The sequence below is a fragment of the Corvus hawaiiensis genome, chromosome Z, assembly GCF_020740725.1.
Source record: "Corvus hawaiiensis isolate bCorHaw1 chromosome Z, bCorHaw1.pri.cur, whole genome shotgun sequence".
Taxonomy (NCBI): Eukaryota; Metazoa; Chordata; class Aves; order Passeriformes; family Corvidae; genus Corvus; species Corvus hawaiiensis.
In genome coordinates this window covers 59,656,498-59,681,367 of record NC_063255.1, presented here as the reverse complement: position 1 = coordinate 59,681,367, position 24,870 = coordinate 59,656,498, and the positions used below count along the sequence as shown (strand labels likewise).

Here is a 24,870-nt window from a genome sequence, read left to right as displayed (position 1 = left end):
AGACTGTGTAGGTCAGTTGGCCTCACATATCTATAACTGCTCCAATTTTTATACCATTGGACAACTTGAAATTACTGTTCAATAGGAAAACTTAAGCTGTTGATTATTAATATGGTAGAATTAGCCTAGAGAGTCTGGAGTAGGTTGGGTATTTCTTAGATCTAGGGTTTTTTTGGTTTGGGTTTTTTTTTTCCCTCCACTTAGAATTTTTCTGAGGGGCAAATTTTCAGACTCCTGAGTGTCCTGGATTACAGGGTCCATTAATTTAGAGATATTTTCAGCCATTTTTAATTCATAAGTAGCTATTCAACTTGCTGTCACAAAACTTTGCTTCTGAAAGCTTTGTTATTTTTGATACAGGCGTTTATATCATCACATCATTGCCCCACTGTTTTGTAGCAGTGGTAACTGGTTTTGCTGGCAATCAGAAAAAAATCAGACTAAAAGCACAATTCTGCTTCTTAAGACAGAATCCTAAATTGTTAGTAGATTTCTTCTGTGTCTTTTCTGACTAATTTTAATTTATTAAATATAAAGCTGAAAATTTTTGGCTAGTTTCCTCACTTCCTCTGGTAACCTTTGCATACAGGACAGAAAACCATAGCAAATGCAAAGAAAATTCAAGGTAGTGGGTAACAATAATATATTTTGTTTAAGGCCAAGTGTTCTCCATTTTTTTCTAAACCATGTCTGAAAAGCTGTAAGACTTCTCAGCAACAAAATTGATGTGTAAGTGGCAAACTGTATATGAATGAGAAAACTAGAGATTTATTGCTATGTAGCAATCACTTATTACAATACTGGATTTTCAGAGTCAGTTTATTTCATCACCACGTCTTCTTCTTGGGATGTACACTTTTGCATCATCTCTGAGCCCATGGTTTGAAACTGGAAAGGAAGGCTGTATTGGAAGAATACAGACACCTGTTTCCCTTTACATGGATGGTGTATTTGTTAGTGGCTCTCATGAAAATGTTAGTAAGAAATTGCCAAAGAGAGACCCCAAACACCTGTTCTAGTCAAGTTTTTTAAAATTGTGGTTGTCTTTAGTCATTGTAGGAGTTACAGATAAAGGGTGAAAAAGATCTTTGCATTTCGGACCTGTGGTGCCAGTGTTTGCTGTTTGGGTTCTAACTATGGTAATGTGATGTTAAGATTTATTTATTTAATCAATTTATAGAATACAGGTTGTTTTTCAGTATTAACTGTACAACTATATTTGACATACCAAAAGTTTAATGCACAAGTGATTTTGTTCTCAGACGTTCACAGTCTGCAGAATTCTGGTGCTCTTAGAACTGTTTTTTCTACAGGTGGAAAGGAAAAAAAAAAACCCTGCTGTTTCATTTAATTGTTTCCAGGCTTGGTGCCTTCGCTTCCATGGGAATTGCTTACCTGAGGTCATTTGCTATGATACTTCTTATTTCGTACTGTAGTGCCCTGATCTGTTTGGAATGTTTTAGACAACTTTACCATCAAGCCTGGTTATATGCATTTTATGCCTGATTTTCATGTTCATATGCAATCAGAAAACAGTCTGGTACACAAACAGCAACTACAGAGTCAACTTTTTTTTTCTTTGCATATGTGCAAATTTGTGACAATTTATCTATCTGATGTAAAAAGCCAGTTTAGATTATTTTCAGTACCAGACCTTGATACAAGTTATATTCTGAGGTTCAATTAACTCAGTCCTAGGTCATCCTGTAGGAATGCTTCATTAAAATGTAACTGGCTAGCTTTTTATCTTTCACCTTGTCCTTAAGTTTATTTTTCCAATGTTAGAGGCCTCTATAAGATAATCACCATGTAGGTTGTAATATGTTTCAGTTGTGCAACTACAACATTCTCAAATGTTTACTTGAAAACTGCTAGGAAGGAATGGTCCTGTATTTGCATATATGCATGTTCAGACCAAAATGCAGGTGACATCCAGCCATTCCTGTTCCACAGCTGGTTGTGTTAAGACAGGTAGAAGGTGGGCAGTACATCTCTGAAGTTATTTTTGCAATTCCGGTTTTTCTAATGCTCATGTGATTTAGTCAAGTGACCGTAATTGAAACTTTGTTTAATAATTTTCATTATAATCTGATATACAATCTAAAAAAAGGAAATCTTTAAAAACATTTCTAATAATTTTTTTCTCTTGCTGTTGACTGACTGGCTAATAGTTTGTGGACTATGTTTTTTTTCTATTTTAACCCTGTTCAGTACTAATGGTATGCTGGAAGTAATGTCACCTTACCTTGTCTTTTGTTGTGGGGTGTATATGTGCGTGTGTATATAGATGCACTTCATATTCTTACACGTTGTAAAACGTGCTTCAGAGAACTTATATATAGACATGTCTGTGTGACTTCCCTGTGTGCTGCAAGTGCCATTTTAAGTGTTTGATAACCTCCTTGCTCACTAACTCCTCCTGAACTCACTTTGTGTAATAGTCTAGTTTATAATATTCCATTCTGTAGTAGTTTTCAGTTATCTGTAACGTACATGCAAGGTCTGATTTCTGCTGTGAAAGTGAAGTGCATAAACTGGAGTTGCCCACTTATCTGAGTAGAAATGGGTTTGCTTAAAAGGGAGCATGATATGGGCAAGCATATTGATGCAAGCAGTAGCAGGGAAGGTATGCTGAAACACACAAGCGATTGGAGTGCCAGCTGCAGTATGTTCTGGCTGTTAAATGGTAACAGAGGTGACTGTTTGCACTTGCTGTGTACATTTAAGCACTTGCTGTGAACATTTAAAATCATAACTGTGTTTCGTGTTTAGCAAAAAAAACCACCAAAAAATCCAGTATATAAAGTTTTGATTGCCAGGTATAGTCTATAGTTGTGTTCCTTTCTGCTTTTCAAAGTCATTTCAAGCATCAGCTTCTTGAAATCTGGTTACACAGAGACAAAAACTGAGGCAACTAGAACAAGAACAATCATGCAGATTTACTGAATACAGTTAACAATGAGAACCACCTTCACTGTGTTCTTTTTGTAGCTGTGGAATACAGCTAGGAAATAAAAAAAAAAAGAGCCAAAGGTAGCACTGTTGTTGATGTATTTCACTAACGTGAAGTTTTAAAAAATCATATTCATAGTACTAGTACTAACCACTATATCCAGTAATATTTTCAACCCTTTAGCATTGTATTTAGATTTGATTTTTATGAACGATCCTAGAGACAAAAGTTTTTAAGTGTCCAGATCCTCACTGCTGATAAACTTGCTAAGTTCAAGTCTTCGAGTTCTACTTTCTCTTGCCCCACATAATTAAACTTTATTGTTCTGATTTAGGATCACCTGTTTGATCTGCGAACATTGGTCTTTTTTAATCATCTGTCATCATCTTTTTCTTCCCACCAGCTTTGTCATGCCATTATCTTTACCACTGTTGTGAAATGCTAGATGGAGATTTTTTTTTAGGCCTGTAGTCACAGCATAAGGTGCAACAATTTTAAGCTTAAAGAGAGTGGTTTAGATTGTACATACGACATAGTGAGGGTGGTGAGTCACAGGTTGCCCAGAGAATCAGGGTATCCAGACTGTGGATGCCATATCCCTGGAAGTGTTCAAGGCCATGTTGGGTGGAGCTGTGAGCAGCCTGCTCTAATGGAAGGTGTCCCTGCCCGTGGCAAGGAGGTTGGAACCACAGGATGTATAAGGTCACTCTGCTCCCAGCCCAAATCATTTTGTGATTCTGATATTTGAAATGTGTTTAGAAGAAAGAGGGACAAGCTGAAGGCTTAATGCAGCCCAGTTGTATCTCTTTGCTGGGTATGCCAGTGATTTGACTTTTTCAAACATGTCTTTAAAGGCAATTACAAATCTTGTTTTCATTTTTTTGTCTTTTCAGCTTTAACAGATAGCTCATACTGTTTATCTCAACAAGCATGCCATCTTGCTTGTTACTTAATGTGCCTATCCAAGGTGTATGTGCATACTATGTAATACTTATGTGTTTATGTGTTTTAAGGGACACTTCCAAATTCACTGATTAAAAGGAATTCTTCACTGGTTCTTTTGTTATAAAATAAAGATTTAGCTGGCATCAATGAAGATTCTTTTATACAAAGCGAAATCATATTGTTCTTCACTTCCTTCACCAATAGTGCTATTTAATCTCAGTACAGGATACAATGGTCTGTGTGATTAAAGAATAAGATAACTCCCTTCTTTAGCACTCCAGGGAAAGTTTGTTTCTGTATTTTCAGAATCTGTATACCCTTTTTCTCTTCTGATGAATTCACTGGAAATAATAGAGAAATTGCCTCTATAAAGACTTGGTCACGTAGCTGTATTTCTGTATTGAGTAGTGAGGTGCCTCACAGTGTTATCTATGAAGTTTTTCCTAGGGCAGTGGTTGAGAAACATAATGCTTCTCTCTTACTCAGATTGTAGCCAGTAAGTTTTCCAAGTCTTGCAGATGACCTCCAAATGCACTGTCTTCTGTCTATTCAGACAGAAGAATTCTCTCTCAAATTAGCATAGCAGATTCAGTTTTTTCAGGGATCTTTAGGTCAGTTAATTTTAAAAGTAAATGTCAAAGCACAGTGCATGTGCATTTTTTAAACTTTTTTACTGCCAATAGCCAAGTATAATTCACTTGCAAAGTTAAAGATCTGTGGAGAAGCCCTGAGTTAATTTTAACATCTACCTTGCTTAAAGCTTTAACTGTGGAGGCTGTTTGCAAAATAGATGTTTCAACCACAGTGAACAAAAAGTGCTGAAGTTATTCTTCAGTCTGGAAATAAAACTTATTTCCTATGCGGTCTGGTTACAGAAATATTTCTAGTTATGAGGGAAAGAACCCATCTGAGTTCTTCAGTCAGGTGTGTATGCATGCTACAGGCTTCCACACAGCAAGTACTTTGTAAGTAGTAGTTTCCACACGTTGTAGTTTGTGGGTAACATCAGTATGTGAAAGAAGATGCAAGTTTAGTAAATTGCAGTGTCATGTTAGCCATTAATCACTTACGGACATTTCTGCCTTTTCAGGTAGTAGGGTGCTTACTGAAGTGGAAATACAAGGTTTTTTTAAGACCAACTTGATTTTTTCTCAGTAAAGCTATGCTAGTTGGCCTCCTGAGCCCTGTGCTGGGTTTTTTTGAGAACATGTGAAGTTAGCACTCCAGTTAGAAGGGAACTGAAAAAGTACCTCTTGATATCCACACACACTCTGGACATATGTTTATTTTACTGGTTTTGTGCATTGAGATACCAGCATTTGTGACATTACTCTCCAGGAGCTGAAAGGAGCAAGCTATTACTCAAGGACTTGCCTGCACATAAGCCTTAAAACCGGCTATTTCTGAATCCAGGTCTTATTTTTACTCTGGACTGAGTACATACATACATACAGTTTGCCAAGAATGCCTTCTTCTTGTTAGTTTAAGGTGTTAGTATTTGTATGTAAATTGTCAGATTGTTTGTAATAAATGCTTGGTTGCTTCTGTATGCAGTTTTGCAAAGCTTATGTTTCCTTTTCTTTAGAACACTTGTCAAAAACTGCATTTATCTGTACCATTTTTTTGTATATTTATGCTGGTTTTCTAGCCTAATTTTAGAGGATAATTTGACACTTTACAGATTTTTAGAATCTAATTGGTGCTTTAGAGACTAGTAAATAACTAAACCAATTTCTAACATTGTAATTTTTTTCAAAATCTATAAAAACTATAAAAGTGGAATCCTTTTCACCAAGGCAATTTCCTTATGAAATCTCTCCTTGAGAAAGGGCAGTGACCTTTGTGAAGATAATAGCAATTAACTATATTTTGATAGAACTTTATGAAGAATTATAAAATTGCATTTTGATTGTGAGAAAGACTATTGTATTCTTAAAGCAGCCAGCCTTAAATGAACTGTGGGAGAGAACATTTTGTCATATTTCTGGCATTTAGCTTTGAAAAGATGTTATTTTCTTCACTCCTGCATATTTTTGCTAAACAAATCTTGTCTTAGGCTAGTTGTACTAAGTGCCTTAAAGTGTGGTCTGTGCTGGCTGGTTTTGTTTTTCACCTACAAAACTAATTACTGCCTGTGGGAATTCCTTTTAGAAAAACATGGGGGGTTTAAAAGTGCATCTTTTATTCCTTCATTTAAAAAAATACTTTTGGTCCTAAACTGCTCACAGCAAACTTTCCTTTTGAGGACTATGAATGAATTGGAAAACTAACTTCACTTAAATAGTTTTTTCATAACCCTTGTGAGTCCATATGGACACTGGGGTTTGTAATTCCTGAAACAGTATTGCTCGTGTTCTTAAAATGGAATTCCCAATTTTTGTTTTCAGTTTATTTGGCTCAAAATTAAGTACCTTGTAGACTTCAAAACAAGATCTTTCATGGAACTTTTATGTTGACTTTTTTTTCAATATATCCTGCATTGTCATCATCCAACATTAAGATAGCAGTGTTTAGTTTTAGAATTTTTTTTTTTTTTTTGTATTTATGTTTTTTCCTGCAAGAAAACACACTATTGTGTGTTATAATAGAAATCCCAATATTTTCTAAATGTTGTGTTTTTCTGTTAGTCTTGTGCTGTGCAGAACTGTGCTCATAGAAAACAGACAGAGGACAGTAGCTTTTGAAGTTATTCTCGGGAAAAGTTGCCATGATAAAACTTAGGATAGATGGTCTCGTAGAAGAATGTTTGTTCCCTTGTCTATGAAGAGGAGCAATGTTCATACTTGTTCTTGTGTGAGTCATCACAAAAATAATGGAAAATAACAGTGGATTCATCTTGTTCCCCACAAATCTTATGGGGTTTTTTTTTTTTTTTCCTGCAGTTCAGAAGGCAGAGTATTCTTGGACCTGATGAATTCTGCTGTTTCTATTTGTAGTGGTGGCTATCTGCTAATTCTTTGTCTATTTATGTTTCTAAAACTGTTGCATTAGTGAAGATCACTATGGCTTAATTAAGAACTTTTACTTTTAGGTCTCTTTTGAGTGATCCTGTTGCTTTAAATCTTTCTGAAACTGGAGAACAAATTCCTGAAGAGCTGACTTGCAGTGCTTATTTGAAACCTTACTTATCCTTGTGGAAAAGGAACTGTTTTGAGAGACTCAGAACATTTTGAAAAACTCACTAAATGTTGTGCTGACATACAATACTTTTGTGCCAAGTTTCTCAGCTGAGTTGTCTGGTGACTCTGACTTTTGCCTGCCACATATTACACAGAGTTTCTATGAAGTAAAACATAGCCATGGCTAAGAGAAAAATGTAGTATGATAGATACAAGTGTATGCTCCTTAGCAACTAATTGCTACAGTTTTATTGATCCCCACTGATGAAAATTTAGGAATGGATTTTCTTCATTTGCGTTCTAATCCTCCAAATCTTAGTATTTACTTTTTCAGGTGCTTTTAAATTTTCCTCCCTCTGTTCTCCCAGGAAAACTAAGTTCTCCCTTTAAAGCATATTTGAGGATAACATTAGTGCAATTCCAGGAACTCGAGCTGTGATTAAAATATAAACTCTTGTGGGATTTTTGACGTATGCTGTTATTGTTACTGGTTTTCTTTTTTCCTGTTCTGTGTGCTAAAAGTAAATGTAGGCCATGATTTTAATGTTGCATTGAGAAAACACAATACTGAGCTGTGTGAACGTGACCCAGTTACTAGAAGTCTGGAACATTTAACAAACGTTTTGGGTTAAAAAAACCCAATACTATAGGATGCCAACCATTTTCCTGTTTTTATCAGCTTTTTCCAGTTATTCGATTTCACTTCAAACAGTATTTTACAGATTGCAAGATACTCTAGTTCAGGACTTTCTTTTAAGAGGAGCAGAGAGTGGTTTGTTTATTTCTTATTTCCTTCTTTATTTTAATAATTCTCTGAACAATTCCAAGCATCTGAGAGGCAAAATGAAACATTTTAGACTTTGCAGTTTTATGATTAATCCGGTATAAGTCAGTGCTGCTGCTGAAAGGGTCATACTGCTACTGCTTTTGTGCTGACACAGGCAATGGCTGGAGAACTGCTCTGGTTGAACACTAAGCAGTCTCTGCCAGGTTAGCATTCATCCAGAGCCATTTCTTGTTCTAATTCATTATGTGGTTGCACAAACTGTAGTTCCGGACAGAAGCAAAGGTGGAAATGAGCAGTGGCAGTGTGAGAAGGGACCTCTTAACTGAAGCACCCGTTTATAGAGATGCAGGCACTCACCCTGCATTTCTTGCTGATTTGCTTAGCTGTAAGGCACTTTATTGCTGATTTCATGCTTTTTGTGACAGTAAAGATAAACTGATGCAAGTTTTGTACCTAAAGGTGATAGGAGCTTCACAGGTAGCTATGGCTCTGGAGTAATTTCCTTGTTCTTCAGGAGACCTAGGCACCTGAAGAATGAGGAAATGACACCCTGACATTTGAATAAACCTTTTATTGTTCCTGTTGGTATGGCATCCATATGTTTTAGGCATAAATCTAGTCACATAAATAACTGTCCCATAGCTTTCTCCTCTGCAGGAGAGCCAAACTCTTCTGTGCCTACGTATGGATTGCCCTACAAAAGTTTTTGAGAGAACGTTGTAGTGACAGTGTGAAAAGCATTATGGGAAGATATTTTAAAGGGTGCAGGTACATCTCCTTTCAGGTTTGAAGGGATTTGAAAAGGTGATATTTCAGTGTAAGAAAATAAAAACTGTAGTTGGAATATAGAGGTACAACAAATTTGCATGAAGTTATTTCCCCTCCATTCCCAAATTTGTTGTCATGCTACAGTAGCTTGCAATATAGTGTTTGGCACCCGAGTTGCATAATCTTATGCTAAAGTTTGGTAGTAAATATGCAGGATGGATAAGTGATTTTTGCCTCAGATGGTACTTAGTACACTAATTATCAATAGTCTTAGAAATCTTGTGTGCTGTGAATATGGAAAATACTTTTTCAATATAATGTCAGTAAGAAAGAGCAGGATAAGAACAGGAGCGTAAATCAAGTTGCAGGGAACAGTGTTATACTGCCTTCACCAAACCACCTTTCTGTTAGCAGAGGCCAGTGTTTCTGCAGTTCCCAGACTTGGGCATTCTGAATACAAGAAACTTCTCTGTTTTGGTGGTAATACCTATGAACCACCACTCCTTGGTGGGTGGGACCTTGGAAGCCATGGCAGTCTTGTTTTCAGAGATGGGAACCAGACTTCCATTACTCACTAACTTTTTATATGGGATTCCCAGAAATCTGGTGATAGAAACAAAGGGATCTAGAAGAACGTGGTCCCTAGCTACCTGAAAGTTCATTGCTTGACTGCTACTGTTTAAATATGTCTTACTCATCTTGTAAATATAAAAAAAATTAATGAGATTTATGTGCTTGAAATAGTACTTGAGGTACTTGAGCATAGGCTGTCAGCTAGGTTTGTTCTTAATAGAAACTTATGTTTTACTGCTTTAACATCATATGCTTAGTGAACATCAGTGGTGTTGGGAGAACAACTCTTTCCAGATCTGGAATGTGCAGCTGAGCAGTGATGAATACTGCCTGATCAGCTGATGAAATGTGGGTTTGGATGTGTGATTTTTGTAAATGATTTCCAGATGTTACAGTCGCCAGCTGAATGTCTCAAGACTGCACTGTTAGGTCTAAGTTATAAAACAAAATGGATGCAATGTGCAGAGGATAAAGTGGTGAACCTGTACTTGCAATTGTTCTCTCTCTGTCAAAAAAAAAAAAAAAAAAAAAGACAACATGATTCTGTGGTCAAATTGCTCACAAGTAATGGCATAAAAATAGGGATGCTTTTAGATTGGGATACCTACATTAAGTTATAGCCTGTGAAGGGCTTGGACAGTTTAATAGATAACACAAAGCAATTTTCTATGTAGCTGTTGTGTTAAGAGCTTTGAGTGAGATCCTTTATCTCACTTAAAACTTCCTTGTGTTAAAACATGACTTCTGTGATGCTAGAACTGAAATCCGATTACCCTCAGTATCTTTCAGTATCTTTTTTGAGCAGCAAAAGTCAAAGTTTGTTTTGCAGTATCCCTAGAATTTTACTGAACTCTGTATATAAGAATTTTACTATTTGCAAAAATTTTTTCCTAAGTTCTAAATCCTGATAGTTGTTGAGAGAGGTTTGAGTTTGAAAGCAGAGTGTTCGATTTCTCTCTCTTTCCTTTCCCTAGGAAGTACTGACATAACCATGATAGAAGACAAAGGTCCGCGAGTGGCTGACTATTTCGTGGTGGCAGGGCTCACTGATACAGACACAGCAACCCTCCTGGACCAAGAAATAAGCCGACATGAAACAAAGTCAACTGGTCCCAAGGCTCCAATTACTGACATTGCTGTGATAATTAAATCAGCTGGTGAAACTGTCCCAGAGGGATACACCTGTGTTGAAGCCACCCCTACAGCCCTCCAAGCCAACTTAAACTATGGAAGTCTAAAGAGTCCTGAACTTTTTCTTTGCTACAGGAGAGGCCGGGACAAACCACCTCTTACTGACATCGGGTGAGATTTCTATTGTTGTTGAGTTCCTCTTTCAATAATGATAAAATCTTACTTTTCATAGAGGATGGTGAAAACAGATGTGAGAAAAATTCTTAAAAAGTACTGTCTGTATTGCTTATTGTGTGTTTTCATATCGAGTAGGTCAAATGAAGTGTCAGTCTTCTAGTGAACTTGTCTTTTTAAAATTAATGATAATGTTTTAGTTTAAAAGATGGGAGAGAGCGATGAAGCTGATAAAATATGAGAAATTAAGTTCTCTGCTGCAGTTTTATGAAAGATGATAGAATAACACAGAATTAATTTATGTAGTCCAAATCCAGAAACATTAACATGCTTAATCTGAAAATTTATTACTTCAGAAGTCAAAAATTACCACTTTGTGGAATTCACTTTAATGCTTATGGTAAAAGACACAACTTTAAAATGTATAAGGGTGTTGTAGAACTACTGTGGATATAATGAGAAAGATAAAAGAGCATGGTTGTGGGGTGCTGTTACAATTATGGCAAAATAGAGTGTGTATTTTTCTCCCTACTTAGTAAATAAATAGCAAAGAGTAAGTATCATGCATCTATATATACACTATAATAATTTTAGTTATTTTCATTTATAAGTTTAAATGCTTGGACATAAAGCCTACATACTCTGGTTTTGACCTACTATTTGAGTGCCTGCTGACAGTCAGGGTTCAGTCAGGGGGAGACTGATAGGGAAATCTTAGTAATGAAAGCAGTTCCCTGGTAAGACAGTTCACTCTTAAGGGTTATAGTTCAAGCTGTATAATTAAGCTGGTACATTCTAATTTCTGTTCATCTTGATCATCAAAACTACATTCTAATAGTCTTCTTAGTCTTAGTGAAGCTGTGATTTTTAACATAATCTTTTCTCATGTGATTGACTGGCACTGCAAGAAGAGACGCTACAGTGTGAAGTTATATTTTGAATGATTTGTTGAACTTCAGTAAGTTCTAGCAGAAGGAAGAATTTCTATAGGGAGTGTTTCCTCAAAGGAATTCCTGAACAATCAGTCTTCAGCATGTGCCTTTAAGGAGGCAACTTGGCTAGCATATGTTTATTTCGTGTCTCCTACAACCTTAGGAGCTTGAATTCTTGGGAAAACTTTGTAAATGAAATAGGCAAGTAGTTGGCTAAGATGGTGGTATTTGGCAAATAGTATTTATTCTGTATTTGTTGTAGACAGATCTAGTTAGGGTGTCACACCTAACACGTCATGACCTAACACGTCATGGCAGTCTTTTCTCTCTGAGCAATGATGCGTATTCTCCCCCTGCTGTTCCCCCTGCTTTGCAACTATGTGCAAGAGATGGTTAGAGCAATCTTTTTCTTCTTTGTTTTTTTCTGTGAATCCCAGAATTCCTGTGTGTTCAAATAAAAGTAGAGTTCAGGCAAGAGATGCATGTACAGTCTGAAGGCTAATTTATGCTGTTTTCTACTATTTTATTCAAGAACCAATGTGAAAGAATATTTTACCTTTCAGCCTGTCTGACATGCTGAGTGAACTTAATATGTAGAGGAAGCGTACATCCCTTGAAAGGATGAAATGCATACTCTTATGTCAGAGTTGTTAGTATGTGTATAAAATTGAGTTATGTCATAGTTGGAGCATTCAAGTGACTCTTGATTAATGCTTGTGTCTGTGTATTTCTTTCAGTGTTATTTTTAGGGAAAGTAGTTAAACAAACGTTGTTTGGAAAAGATGGAGATAGGGACGTGCTCTACTGTTTGTCTGCCACTGTCCTTGTGTTCAGTATTTCCGCTCCCTCCATCCTCGTTGCTTTCTATTTGTCCACTGCTTGTTGAGTCTAAGTGTCTGTAAGTTGCCAGAGTGAATTTCTGCTGCAGTTACCTACTTGCATATAGTTAGGCCATGTGCCATGCCTCTGGATATTACATTTCCTAGAATTAAACAGATTAATTAGTTGGAAAAAATATCAGTTGGAAATTAGTTGGGAAAACAAAGGTTTGTTCTTAGGATAAAAGGTCTCTAGGGTCATTTTCCTACATGTAGCTGTAAAATTTAGTATCTTAAGCTTGTATGTCTATGAAATAATTCAATTACTGTCATTCTGTTACTTTCCTCACCAGTTTTTTTGCTGATGTTCCAGAAGTAGATGAGAACTGAGATTTGAAATCTGTCGGTTTAGGTGCAGTGAGACTTTCAAACAAAATCTCACCTCTCTTTGTTTTACACGTGAGTTAGGAACCTGTTAGAACTCCAGCACATCTTTCTTACATGGAAGAAAACCTGACAGAAAAATGGTTTTTAAAGTACAAGTGGTTTTGCAATTCACAACATTTAGTATAGAAAAGGAAGAATATCAGAATTTTTGTCTGAGGCAGAGGTTCTTGTAATACCAAGTAATGCAAAAGTTAGGTAATTTGCATTGTGTGAGTAAAGAAATTCTGATTTTTTTTTAACTTTTTTTTTTTTTTTTTTAAAGTGGTATGGGAAACTTTAGTTTGCTTAGGGATTCTGTGCTAAGGACCCATGTGATCCTATATGCCTGATTACTGAAAATGTCTGCAGGCATATCGATTGAACAAATGATCTTCTTTACTAGAGATGTATTTAAAAAAAAAATGAACTCAAATTTCAAGAAGGATAATAGAAACTGGAAGATGTTCTTAGCAGTCGGTATCTTCCACTGTTCCTTAATCCCACCACTGTGACGACTGCAGCTGGGTGTTTGGAACATCTTAGGATAATAATGATGAAACTAATAACTTGTTTGTTCAGACAAATAATACTAGAGGTGACAGTAGAAATAAAAGATAAATCAGTCTTTTCCCTTTGCTTGATCCACCACTTTTCTGACCTTCCTAGTGCTTACAATATTTATATAAGTTCCTTTATTATTCAATACTTGCAAAATGAGAGAGGAAGAGGAGTTATAAAGGCTTATTTTGCATAAGAACTGTGAGAGACAGAATTTTGTTTGGAGCTAGAGAAGGAGGAGTCAAACTGGACACCCCTAGACAAATGCAATTCACAGAAGTCTGACTGTTTTGACATGGTTTTCCAGAAGCAAAGTTTTCTACGTTTTAAGGTTTTTAGTTCAACAGCCACGAGGTTGTATTTCTTCTTTCTAAACTCTATTCCCTGATGCATTGAAGTATACTTTAAATCAGTAAAACTGGGCGTGAGAGAACTTCCGCGTACAATGTCAAACAGTCTTACAATGAGATGATAAGATTCTTTTAGTCTTTCTTGCAAAGAAAGGACCTAACATCTAGAGGAAACTGGTTTAGATTTTGCTTGAAATGAAACTGTATTGATGTTGATAAAATAATGTAGCAAATAATGTGATCCTAAGATCAAGACCAAACTGTAAACGTAAAGAAGCAGGAAACAAGTCTAACCATGATCAGTACTAATTAATCAAAGGCAGACACTTGGAAGTTGAAACAAGTAGAAGTAAACTTACCCTGTCAGGGAGGACATTGTATATACAGGGTGTCATGTTCAGTATTTCATGCATCACTTCTGAATGTTTTCTCTGAATCATTAAAGCCATTGTTTAAATGGAGTGATTCATGGGTGGTGGCATTCTTCTGTTTGCTTGCAGATACAGCATCATACTGTAAGTTCAGAACTATGCATGAGGTTAGGAAATGGTGTGGGTTTAATAATACTTCTCTAGTGTACGTGTAGGGGTGCATGTTGCTTTCATTTTCTTTTTTGTTTTGGTGAGAGGTCACCCCACTGATAAAATCTTGAGCATTTAAAGTACATTTCTTAGAATACTTGTAAACTTATTAAACTGAACTGCTGGAACAGTCTGATTAATGCCATGTTCCTTCTCATAAGCTGGCAGCTGACAAATGTTTCTGGAATAATTTTATATTTTTTGATTTTATTTAAAATACATGAAACTGAAATAAAACTGAACTGGAACTTTTATTGGAGATTGCTCTGTTAGTTATTTTCTTCTGATAAATGTAAGACAGTGATGTGAAGAGTTCATGTAAACTCCTTATGCACAATGGACGTCACCTGAGAGCTGCCACCATTATAGTTGTTGGGGTTCTGTTTTGTTTGAGGTCTCTTAACTTTATGGAGGAGGTAACCCAATAAAAGGACAAAATACATGTTCTTCCAGAACATTACATAGTTTAGAAGTAGTTCAATTACATGTACTTTCATATCTTGAACCAGTAGGTAGTGTATTAACACTAATGTTGCAACTTGGAAATGCTGGTATTAGGCTGGTTTTGAACCTGAGACTACACATTGTTTTAAATGTACCAAGTCTGATGATCAGAGTCTTTACAACTGAAACAACTGTTGAATATTACTGTCCTTCATGAATTAGTTGAATAAATTGGCAGCCTGGTAGCTACGTTAATATAGTCCCAATTCATGCGATTTCTTTGCTTTTTTCAAATATTCTAGGACTGTAATTCGTCATCAATACTCTGACAAGATATATGTTTGTTCTGTTGAATCAGAATAAACAGTAATATTTGTGCTTTCCAATTTAATGATGGGAAGAGTATTTGAGTAGCTTTGAAAGTTTTAATTTTTTGTATTCCAAGTTTATATTTTTTTAAAGTTCTGAGAATTTTTGGATGTGAAAGAAGACTCTTTTTTAGCTTAGACACATGACTTTTTCAAGTTTTCAAAAACATACTTAGTAATAGTCTGTCAAACATTTAACCAAAGGTATTTTGGGGCAGTAAATATGTATTGTCTTGTTATTTTTTATTTTAAAGTTGTGATGGAATACAAGTGGGAAGCTGCAGATCACAAAGTACAACGGTTTAATGTGTTACCTTTATCCTAAGTCTTGTTATGATAAAAACTGATTTGAAGGTGACAAGTACTCTGTACATACTGCAGAGAACCAAGCAAATGGAGCCATTGCTTATTTGGGTGTGGAATGGGAGATAAAGCTTGCCCTGTAATAGCATCTGTGCATTAAAAGTGTTCAGGTGTATGTTTTGGCTTCCGCATTTTGTCTCACAGTGACTTTCTAGTAGCTTTACATTAGGGAAAGAAAAGTTATTGCTTATTTAGCTACTGTGAAGCTGTAAAGAATCTTTCATTTTTTGCTAAGAATATGATGAACTAAGTTAGTGATCTTGCAAAAAGAAAAAAATCCATACACCACATGAATGTTGCTGTACAGCCATGTAAGATATATTCTGCTTTCTAGAAGTACAGCCAACTGTACTTACTATTTCTTCCTTTTCTTTTTTCGAGCAAAGTATTAGTTTGTCTTCCTCTCTCCTTATCTTAAGCACTGTTATTCAAACTGTGAATGTCAAATATTACTGGGCTTAGATTTTTTTTTTTTCCTGTAAAAATTCATCTAGGAAGCAGACTTCTGTCCTCTGTTGTGCTTTCCCAAAAATTTCTTTAAAAAAGTATAAACAAACAACAACAACAAAACCCAAACCCGAAGAACACTTAACATAAAAACCAGAAAAAGACAAGATTGAAATGACTTAGCAGGCATTTTAGTGATTAAATTGTCCAGTGTCCAGAGCAATTTAAACTGTAATTTGTATTTATTTTTCATTTATAGTGCAGCATTCCAACTAGTTCTATAACTAAAATCCTTTTCAATGTAGCATGATTTTATTTTTCTGTAGCTCTGATTTGTTCCCACAGAGAGTTCAGTGTAATTTTAAATATTTCTGAGCAGTTTCTTCAACCTCAAGTGCTGCATGATGAAAGACAATATAAAAGGTGCCTGGTAAAATGTTGCAATGATGACATAGGTTGCTGTCTCCGAATGCGTTCAAGTAACTTCATTTCTATTTGAATGCACATAATACTGTTTCCTTCCTGTGTGCAGAGTTCTGTATGAGGGGAAGGAACGCATAATTTCGGGCTGTGAGGTGATTCAAGCTACTCCGTACGGTCGTTGCGCTAATGTTAACAACAGCTCGGCTTCTTCACAACGCATCTTCATCACCTACCGAAGGGCCCCTCCAGTGCAACCTCAGAACTCACTGGCAGTGACAGATATCTGTGTCATTGTTACCAGCAAGGGGGAAACCCCTCCTCACACATTCTGTAAAGTGGATAAGAATTTAAATTGTGGTATGGTGAGTATTTACAAGCTTGTAAAAACTTTTTTTTTCTTTTTTAACCCAACAGGCATATTTAAAGGAGGAGGTCCTTGAACTCTTCTTAGCACTACTATAATTGTGTTCTATCACTACCCCATAATTCCTTCATTCTTTATACAATGTGTGAGATGTCGGTTTTGTAGGTTTTGTTGCTTTGATTTCCTCTCAGGTTAGAAATTACTGTTTCATACTGATTACTCACTACTTCAGTTTGCATATTCATCTATTCGTCTGGGTGCTATTTAGGAGTAGTGCAATGAAATGTTAATTTATTCTTCTTTTAATTATCCCTTCCCTTCTTTTTGGAGATGCTGGCATTTGGTATAATCAGAAATGCTTTTTTCTTAGTTATTTCTAATGCCTGTGTTACTTAGACATTGTAAGTATGATAATTGCTGCTTACAGTTTCTCAGTTTGCTTTAAATGGTTCTCTTTTATTTAGTCTGTTTTGCTTTTAGTTTGCTTGGAGTGGAATAAGTGAGGTTTTTTGAGTGGTAGAGTTTATTTAGACAAACTACAAAAACTCTGTGTCAATAACCAGTTTACAGAACTACAATAAAAGCTTCAAGCTATGAGTTATGATGATTAGAACTTGACTTCCCCTAATGAAGTCCCCAAAAGAGTCTACTCTTAAATAACCAAGGAAACATGAAGGTGGAAATTAAACTGCTTTACTTTTGCCTGTTCTTTTGTTGAAACAGGTCAGAGAGTAGTGTGGTGGTGTGGTTATTTTATGTAAATCCTCTAATCTCTGAAAAGTGAGGGAAGGATGAATTCTCATTTTTGTCATTTACATGCACTCAGCAGCCAACTGGTCATTTTATTCTGTAATGCTTTTTGTTAAAATATCTGATTTCTTTGTAAAGGGAGTATATTCAAATGCTTGATTTCTGTTGATTATTGTCATCTTTGCTGGTTCTGAGATGAAACTTGTGTCTTTCAGTGGGGTTCCAGTGTATACCTTTGTTACAAGAAATCTGTGCCAGCTTCTAACTCTTTAGCATATAAAGCTGGTAAGTAGTTTTAGAAGCTGTCTTAACATGTTAACAAAAGGATTCAAATGCCTTGTTGAAATAAAAGAATAATTTAAAAAATTTTAGTGCTGTCTGTGGGAATACTGTTCCTGGAGGATGTCCGTTGAAATCAGCTTCTATAATGCCTTCTTTGCTCTCCTCATTTTTTCCCAGGGGAAAAAAAAAGGGAATAGCATTTTTCTTTATTATTCTAGTTCTTATGACAGGCTTGCTGCCTTAGGAGCTTTAGCAAACTTTTGTCATAGCAAACATTTCAGATGTAGGAAAAGACTTCATATTTTTGTGTTGGTGATAACGGAGAAGGAGTAATTAAAATCCTGTTCAGCCTTACTTGTATTTCTTTCTATGTCTAAACATCTTCTGTTTAATATGAAAGTTAAATGTATTTCTTCCCTTCAGTTCCACAACTATTTTCTTGTTCCTTATTTGAGGAGAGTGAAAAATATTCTGAACAATAAATGACAAGTCTGGCTTTTAAAAGGTTTTTAATGCATTGCTACAGATTATTTTTTGTTTCTGAAGAAGCCCAAAAAAACTTTCAGAACGTTTCTGCTGAGAACTAAGTGTACCAAATTCCTTTGAAAGGAGTAAGTTACCAAACAGAAGTTGAAAGAATAGATAATGAAGTTGGTGTAGCACAGAACAAGCAAGATGAGCAGCAATAGTAAACCCATGCTTGTGTGCCTTTTTTCTAACAGCAAGAGTTTGATATATTTCTGAAAGCTGGATAAACAATTCTTTTAAATTCAACATACAGAGTAGCAGAGAATGAGGACAGTCAGCTAGTTCATCCTATTTTCAATGAAGGTATTATTTCTGTTTTTACAGTAAATTATCACTTTCTTCATAGGAATTTCTAATAAAATCTAATCCAGTGGCACATTTAAATAGCACAAGTAATTCCCAAGTGGTTTGATGTGAAAATCTTCACTATGTACTGGTTTTGAGCAGTTATTAAAAGTGTAATAGCTCAACAAATAACTTCAGTATTCATATACTATTTTCAAGTGATTGTTACTTGGATGGCTTAGTCTTACTGTCAAATGAAAGACTTTCTCTTTTCAGTTATAATCTTCAGTTATAAAGTTCAGGTAACTGTCAGGCGTACCTATATTTTGTGGAAAATATATTGCTTGCATTATTTAGGGCCTACAGAGCAAATGTGCTTACTTTTCTTTTTCCTGTTCTTGAGGCTTAATTTTCAGATATCCTCAAGAGAATTATGAATCATTTCCACTGTCAGACTCTGTACCTCTCTTCTGCCTTCCTATGGGAGCTACTATTGAGTGCTGGGACCCTCAAACCAAATATCCACTACCAGTGTTCTCAACATTTGTACTGACATGCTCTTCTGCAGAAAAGGTATGGCTCCACACTGTGTTTTTGCTTTTATTTCAGGTGGCTGTTATGGAGATAGATGGGGATTGTTTCTTCTGTGTTTAAGAAATACATTATCTAATACTTCCTTATAAAATTATATTTCTTAAGCCTTCATGTGAGATGAAAGTGAACCAAAACGGGAAGCAGCTGGAAGAGTATATGCTGTTTACTCCTATGTAGGCTGAACCATACCCTTAGCAAAACCAAAGCTCACAGCACATGGCTTTCCCTGTTCTTTCATGTAATGGGAATGGAAGTGTAGGCTACATATTAAGGAGAACTTAACACGTGTGTCAGCAATGTGTTAGCAAATTGTTACAGTTTTCACATGGTTACCTTAAAAGACACTTCTATGTGACTTTATGTAATAGGGCTCTGTACATATCTCTGCACGTGAGTTGATAACTAGCTACCAGAAAACAGGAAGGCAGGGAGAGGAAAAGTATGTGCTGAGAGGGAGAATGTGAAAGGCTTTAATGAGCATCCAAGACTTAGTGATCTTGTTGAATTTGCATGAAGGGATGCATGAATTTGCATGAATTCAAACATCTGAATTCTAACATTTGGATCTGTCTGCTGAATCTGTGGAAGGCCACCAGCACACAAAGGAACCAAAAATGTGCCTTGGCTTACATGTGGGAAGGTAGTAGAGGTACTCCTGATGAAGCAAGGGAGCCTTTGCTTAGGGTTGGTCTCCCAGCTGTTGTTTCATCTTGCCAGCTGTCTGTGTGTGTGTGTGAACTGTATGAGGGAGTGATTTAATGTGTGATTGACTCTCTAATAAACAGCAGTTTGGCTCTGTTGGTGGTAACAGCTCAACTTCCACTCTGTCTCACTCCCCTAGTAGTGTCTCACTCCCCTTCTCCACTTCCAAACAGAAGAAAACATTTGTCCAAAATATTAATACTTCTATTGCAAGCAGGGATGCAGTAGCTGCTACTGTTTTTCTTTCCTTATTCTTCTTTTGCTAAGCTTACCAGAATAACTCAGTTATGAAACTCTGACAAATAGGGAAGGAGTATTAGAAAAGGTTGGTATCTGTTTAGCTTGATAAAATGAAGGAAGTCAAAGCTAAAATAATTTTATTGTTTGGTTTGGTAGTGATAGGGGAATTTACTAAAGAGAAACATTTCATGAGAGTTTGAGTTTGAGATTTTGGGGTGTTTTTGACCCAGATGATTAATAAGGTTTTGTCACAGAATGAAGGTTTGGTTCCTTCCCTTTCAATTTGCTGAGTATGAATACTTTGTTGAGGAAGGTGCAATGAAAATGAGGAAGAGAGTTCAAACCACTTTGTTTATAAGGTTGCTTTGTGTATATGGCATAAATAATGTCATTTCATAAGGTACCAGCAAAAGCACTGTAGTTTGTGCAAACACCGAGGACTTAAAGATGCACCAAAAGTTCTAGCCCAATTTCCTGTTAAATACTGGACTTGCGTAGCTGTTTTTCTTCATCTTTTAGGTTTACGGTGCTGCTATCCAGTTCTATGAGCCTTATCCCAGGGAGCTGCTAACAGAAAAACAGCAATCGCAGCTGGGTCTTCTGACAACTGTAGAGAGAAAAGTGATTACTTCCAAGTCCATCAATTCAAACAAATGCATCTGTCTTCTCTCACACTGGCCTTTCTTTGAAGCATTTAGAAAATTTCTTATGTTCATCTACAAACTCTCCGTCTCTGGACCTCATCCTCTTCCCATTGAAAAGTATGTGAAACATTTTTCAAGTTGATGTGGGAATGTAGTTATAAGCTCAAGAAGTCATGTGATTTGTGCATGTCTCAGTTGCCTAGTTGCTATAATTGATCCGTCATCTTGTTTGCACTGTTTAGCTTATGTTGTACTGATAGAAATTGTTGCTGCTTCTGTTTAATAGTACTGGCTCTTGCAGTGCCAGCAAAGCTAACTGGATTTTACTCTGGGTTTTTTTTAGAATATGTCAAGCCTGTTTACCTTTCTCTTAGCGAAATCAAACACAGAACAGACTGAGCTGTGATACATGCTACATTTGCTGTCCTTTGTTTTAGCTTAATAAATATAAGCTCAAGAATGCTGTACATTAGCAGCGAATATCTATGCCTGTTTCCAAGCACTGCAGCTAATTCAGATTGTCTGTGGCTGTGTTTGTAAACTCTGCAAAGGATGCTTGTCATGATCCTGAAAGTTTGCTGGAAAATGATGTTACCTTCAAAACTGTTAAGACATCTGGCAGTGAAGTATATACTTTAGCAGAATCTCCTTTAAAACTCTGTAGAACTAGGCTGCCTGGGGTTTTAAGTGGCTTGCATAAATGCCATTTTGTTCATATCTTCTGCTTATATATCTGAAGCTGCCAGTATTAATTTTCAGGCATGAAATGTGAGCGAATTAAGCTTCTTTGTTTCGGTTTGCATAAGAAGGCTCTTACACTTACCAAAACAATAAAGAAATCTTAACAGTCTTTCTAAAACATGCTAGCATATTAATTCTGAAATGTGGTTAACATTGTTTTCAGCCCTTCTTTACTCCCTGGTGCTGTTTTTCTAATATCTTGTCTTCTTTGCAGGCATATATCCCATTTTATGCACAATATACCTTTCCCTTCACCACAAAGGCCAAGGATTCTTGTGCAGGTAAGCAAAATGTTTTCACTAGTTTAAAATCCGTTTTAAGCCACAGCAATGGCAAATCCTCTCTTGCCTTTGGTTTCTTCCTTTATGTTTTTTACTTGGGTTTGAATACTCGCCTGCTGGAAGGGAGAGGGGAGGAGATGGATGGGCTGGCCTTCTCTCTCATTGGTATAAACCTGGGACAATTTAGCAAAGGAAACAAACTATTTCAGACTTCAGGTGGTGTGGATGGCAGAAGTGTCCTACTTGCGCTTTTGAAATATCTGCCACGTATTATGGTTTTATTTTATAGGCACCATTTGCATTACCTCTGTGGCAGGGTTGTTTTCTGTCTTTCCCTCACTTGTCCACCCACTGCTGTGGGTCAGATGTTAGTCCCCTGGGGCATTGTCTCTTGTGCTTCTCTGTTTAATCACCCAGCAGTAGTTACATACTCAACACTGAGTCACAGATGGTTTCCTGTAATGCTCAGAATTGTTTCAGTGATTAATACATGTTCTGTTCACTTAGTGAACCCGAGTCCCAAAGACACTGTGTCTGTAAGCCAGGCAGTTTATAAGACAATGGATATATATTTATATTGGAATATTATACTGTATTAACTTTGAGGTTGTTCATATCAATCACATACTACTTTATGTGTTTCAGCTTTCTGCCCATGATGCATTAATATTGTCACAGCCAGTTTCTACACCATTGCCATTAAGGTATCATTATTAATGCTTTAAATATATGCTACTTGAAAAAATCAGAGGCAAGTAGGAGTCAGTCTTAGAAGAAAGTCAAATGTTAGTGCAGTCTCATTAGGTATTATAAACAGGAAGCTCAATATGCACTTTTAATGTTACACAGTCCTTTCTTGACATAGATGTGTCCCTTGTGGAAGTATAATATCATTAATTATCCTGAAATAAAGATGACTTGCCAGATTATTGCAGGAACTCCAAAGGAATAATAAGGCATTTGTGAGGAGAAAAAAAATACACATATTTAAAGATCTTGTATTTTCAGAACCAGTGCAGTAAGCAAAATTTAATAGAATAGAGACTGCTATCTTGCTTTTTTTCCCTTTTTGGATCCAAGAGAGACAGTTAAATCAAGCAGTTAGGTGAAATCTGTGAATCCACAAGTGTGCAAACATTTTGGAAATTCAAAGGTATACCTACAAATTGTTATTTGTGCTTGAAAGTTGTTGCAGTCTCTATGGATGCTGCCTGCACCTTCTGGGTTAGACCTCCCTATGATTGTGACATGGGGTTTTGTTTCAGCACTTTTGCTGTTCTTTGGTTTTAAGTTGAAAACCAAGATCTTCCGCCTTTTTATTCTCTCTGCCCCAAAGCATTATCATATAATATTTTTTATGCAGAAGAATCCCATCTTTAATCACAGTTTTTACACAAGCACTTAGGTGAAAAATTGCAGCCCTCCACCAAATTGCAAAGCAACATGTAAAAACTTTTTTAAGGACCAATTTGACACCCCTGTACTCATAGATATCATTACAATTCCTAAATGTGTACTGTCCAAACAAATTAAATGCAAGCTAAACTGTAGGAACTAAAGGCATGTTGCTATCAGAATGATGGATTAATTTCATACCGGAATTTGATGCTGTGATTCTAAGATCAAATGGATACTCTAGTTCATGATTCTTGCATGAAGTAACTCATCGTATGGAACTGCTGGTGTTGTTTTTGTTTGAATTGGTTAACCAATTAGATTTGCTTTACTGTTATGAAGACAAGATGCCTGTGCATCTATGAGAGCAAGCAACACAAATTCAGCAGTAGCGTGGTTTAGTGTATGTTTCTTCAGCAATAGAATGAAAATTTAGGTTTCTTTGGCATAGTATAAGCCTTAAAATGACATGATGGCTGTTAGTTAGATAGGTAGGTATTTAGTGTGTATTAGCACCATTCAACTAGGTGATCCCAAAGAGTTGTCAGAAGTTTGATAGCAGTAATTTTTTTTTAAACCCTGTAATATTTTTCTTTTCTTCCCCTTTCCCATCTACTCCTTAGTGGAGCAAACTTTAGCACTCTGCTCATGAATCTTGGACCAGAAAACTGTGCCACTCTATTACTTTTTGTATTACTAGAAGGCAAGATCCTCCTCCATTCCCTTAGACCAGCTGTGTTGACAGGCGTTGCTGAAGCTGTAGTAGCTGTAAGTACAAAGTGTTCTATACAGTAGTGAGAGAAATCAATTTAAACGCCACAGTTGTAACAAGGCTTTAAGTTGAAGTTATTGATGTACTGAATGGTCTTTTTTCCCAGCAATAGCATTTAGTTCAATTGTCCTAGCTAGTAACTCTTAGAAAGATCATAATTTTTGCATAGATAACTGATTAAAGTAATCAGACTTAGGGACTTTTTTCTGATAGTGTTACAAAGCTTTTAGCAATTTCATTTCGATGTGCTGTATGTAATCTCTTGGTTTTTCTTTTACAATATCTGTTATCATGTGTTAATGCATTTATTTCATTTAATTTTTCCTTCAGATGATATTTCCATTTCAGTGGCAATGTCCATATATCCCCCTCTGTCCTTTGTCTCTGGCCACCGTACTCAGTGCACCTGTTCCATTTATTGTTGGAGTTGATTCACGATACTTTGATCTGTACGATCCACCACAGGATATTGTGTGCATTGACTTAGACACAAACATGGTCTACATGTAAGTTCTATGGAGATTTTATATTTTTCTGTAGACGAAGAGGTTGCTGAAGTGCTCAGGAGATAAAATTGTTAAACACTGTTTGATGCAATGTGGTTTGTTTCTTACTGTCCCCTGTTTTTTTTCTCATTTCTAATGCTTCAAAGCAAATTAAAACTTAGTAAGTCAAGGACCAACACTTGGCACTTCCCATAAAAATGTGATGCAGATCTTGCATCTATAAATTTGTGACAATGGTAAGTAACTAGGGAAAGGATTGGTCCCCCTGTACTAGGGTGCTGGGGAGGCTGTATCTCAAATTCTGTGTTCAATTCTGGGCCCTTCACAACAAGAAAGACATTGAGGTGCTGGAGCATGTCCAGAGAAGGTGGTGAAGAATGTGAAGCACAAGTGTTGTGAGGAACAGCTGAGGGAGCTGGGGATGTGTAATATGTAGAAAAGGACCCTGAGGTCCTTATCACTGTCTGCAACTGCTTGAAAGGGGGTTGTAGCCAGGTGGAGGTCGATCTCTTCTCCCAAGTAACAAGAAGTAGGATGAACAGAAATGGCCTCAAGTGGCACCAGGGGAGCTTTAGATTAGATAGTAGGAAAACTTTCTTCACTCATGGTCGGGCTTTGGAACAGAC

The 24,870-nt window shown here is 36.4% G+C and overlaps 1 protein-coding gene across 6 annotated transcripts in view; it reads left to right on the top strand.

Annotated features, from left to right (window-relative positions):
• The window catches only part of DENND4C (DENN domain containing 4C), a 73,609-nt gene that overhangs the window by 9,295 nt on the left and 39,444 nt on the right, over positions 1-24,870 (top strand). For all 6 annotated transcript variants that reach the window (XM_048290967.1, XM_048290963.1, XM_048290962.1 and 3 more), the window contains exons 2-10: positions 10,120-10,447; positions 16,270-16,522; positions 17,490-17,559; positions 18,773-18,942; positions 20,425-20,666; positions 21,505-21,571; positions 22,217-22,275; positions 23,590-23,734; positions 24,069-24,244. In XM_048290967.1, coding sequence (XP_048146924.1) covers positions 10,137-10,447; positions 16,270-16,522; positions 17,490-17,559; positions 18,773-18,942; positions 20,425-20,666; positions 21,505-21,571; positions 22,217-22,275; positions 23,590-23,734; positions 24,069-24,244 — 1,493 coding nt within the window. In that variant the 5' untranslated portion in view covers positions 10,120-10,136. The remainder of the gene's footprint in view (positions 1-10,119; positions 10,448-16,269; positions 16,523-17,489; positions 17,560-18,772; positions 18,943-20,424; positions 20,667-21,504; positions 21,572-22,216; positions 22,276-23,589; positions 23,735-24,068; positions 24,245-24,870) is intronic.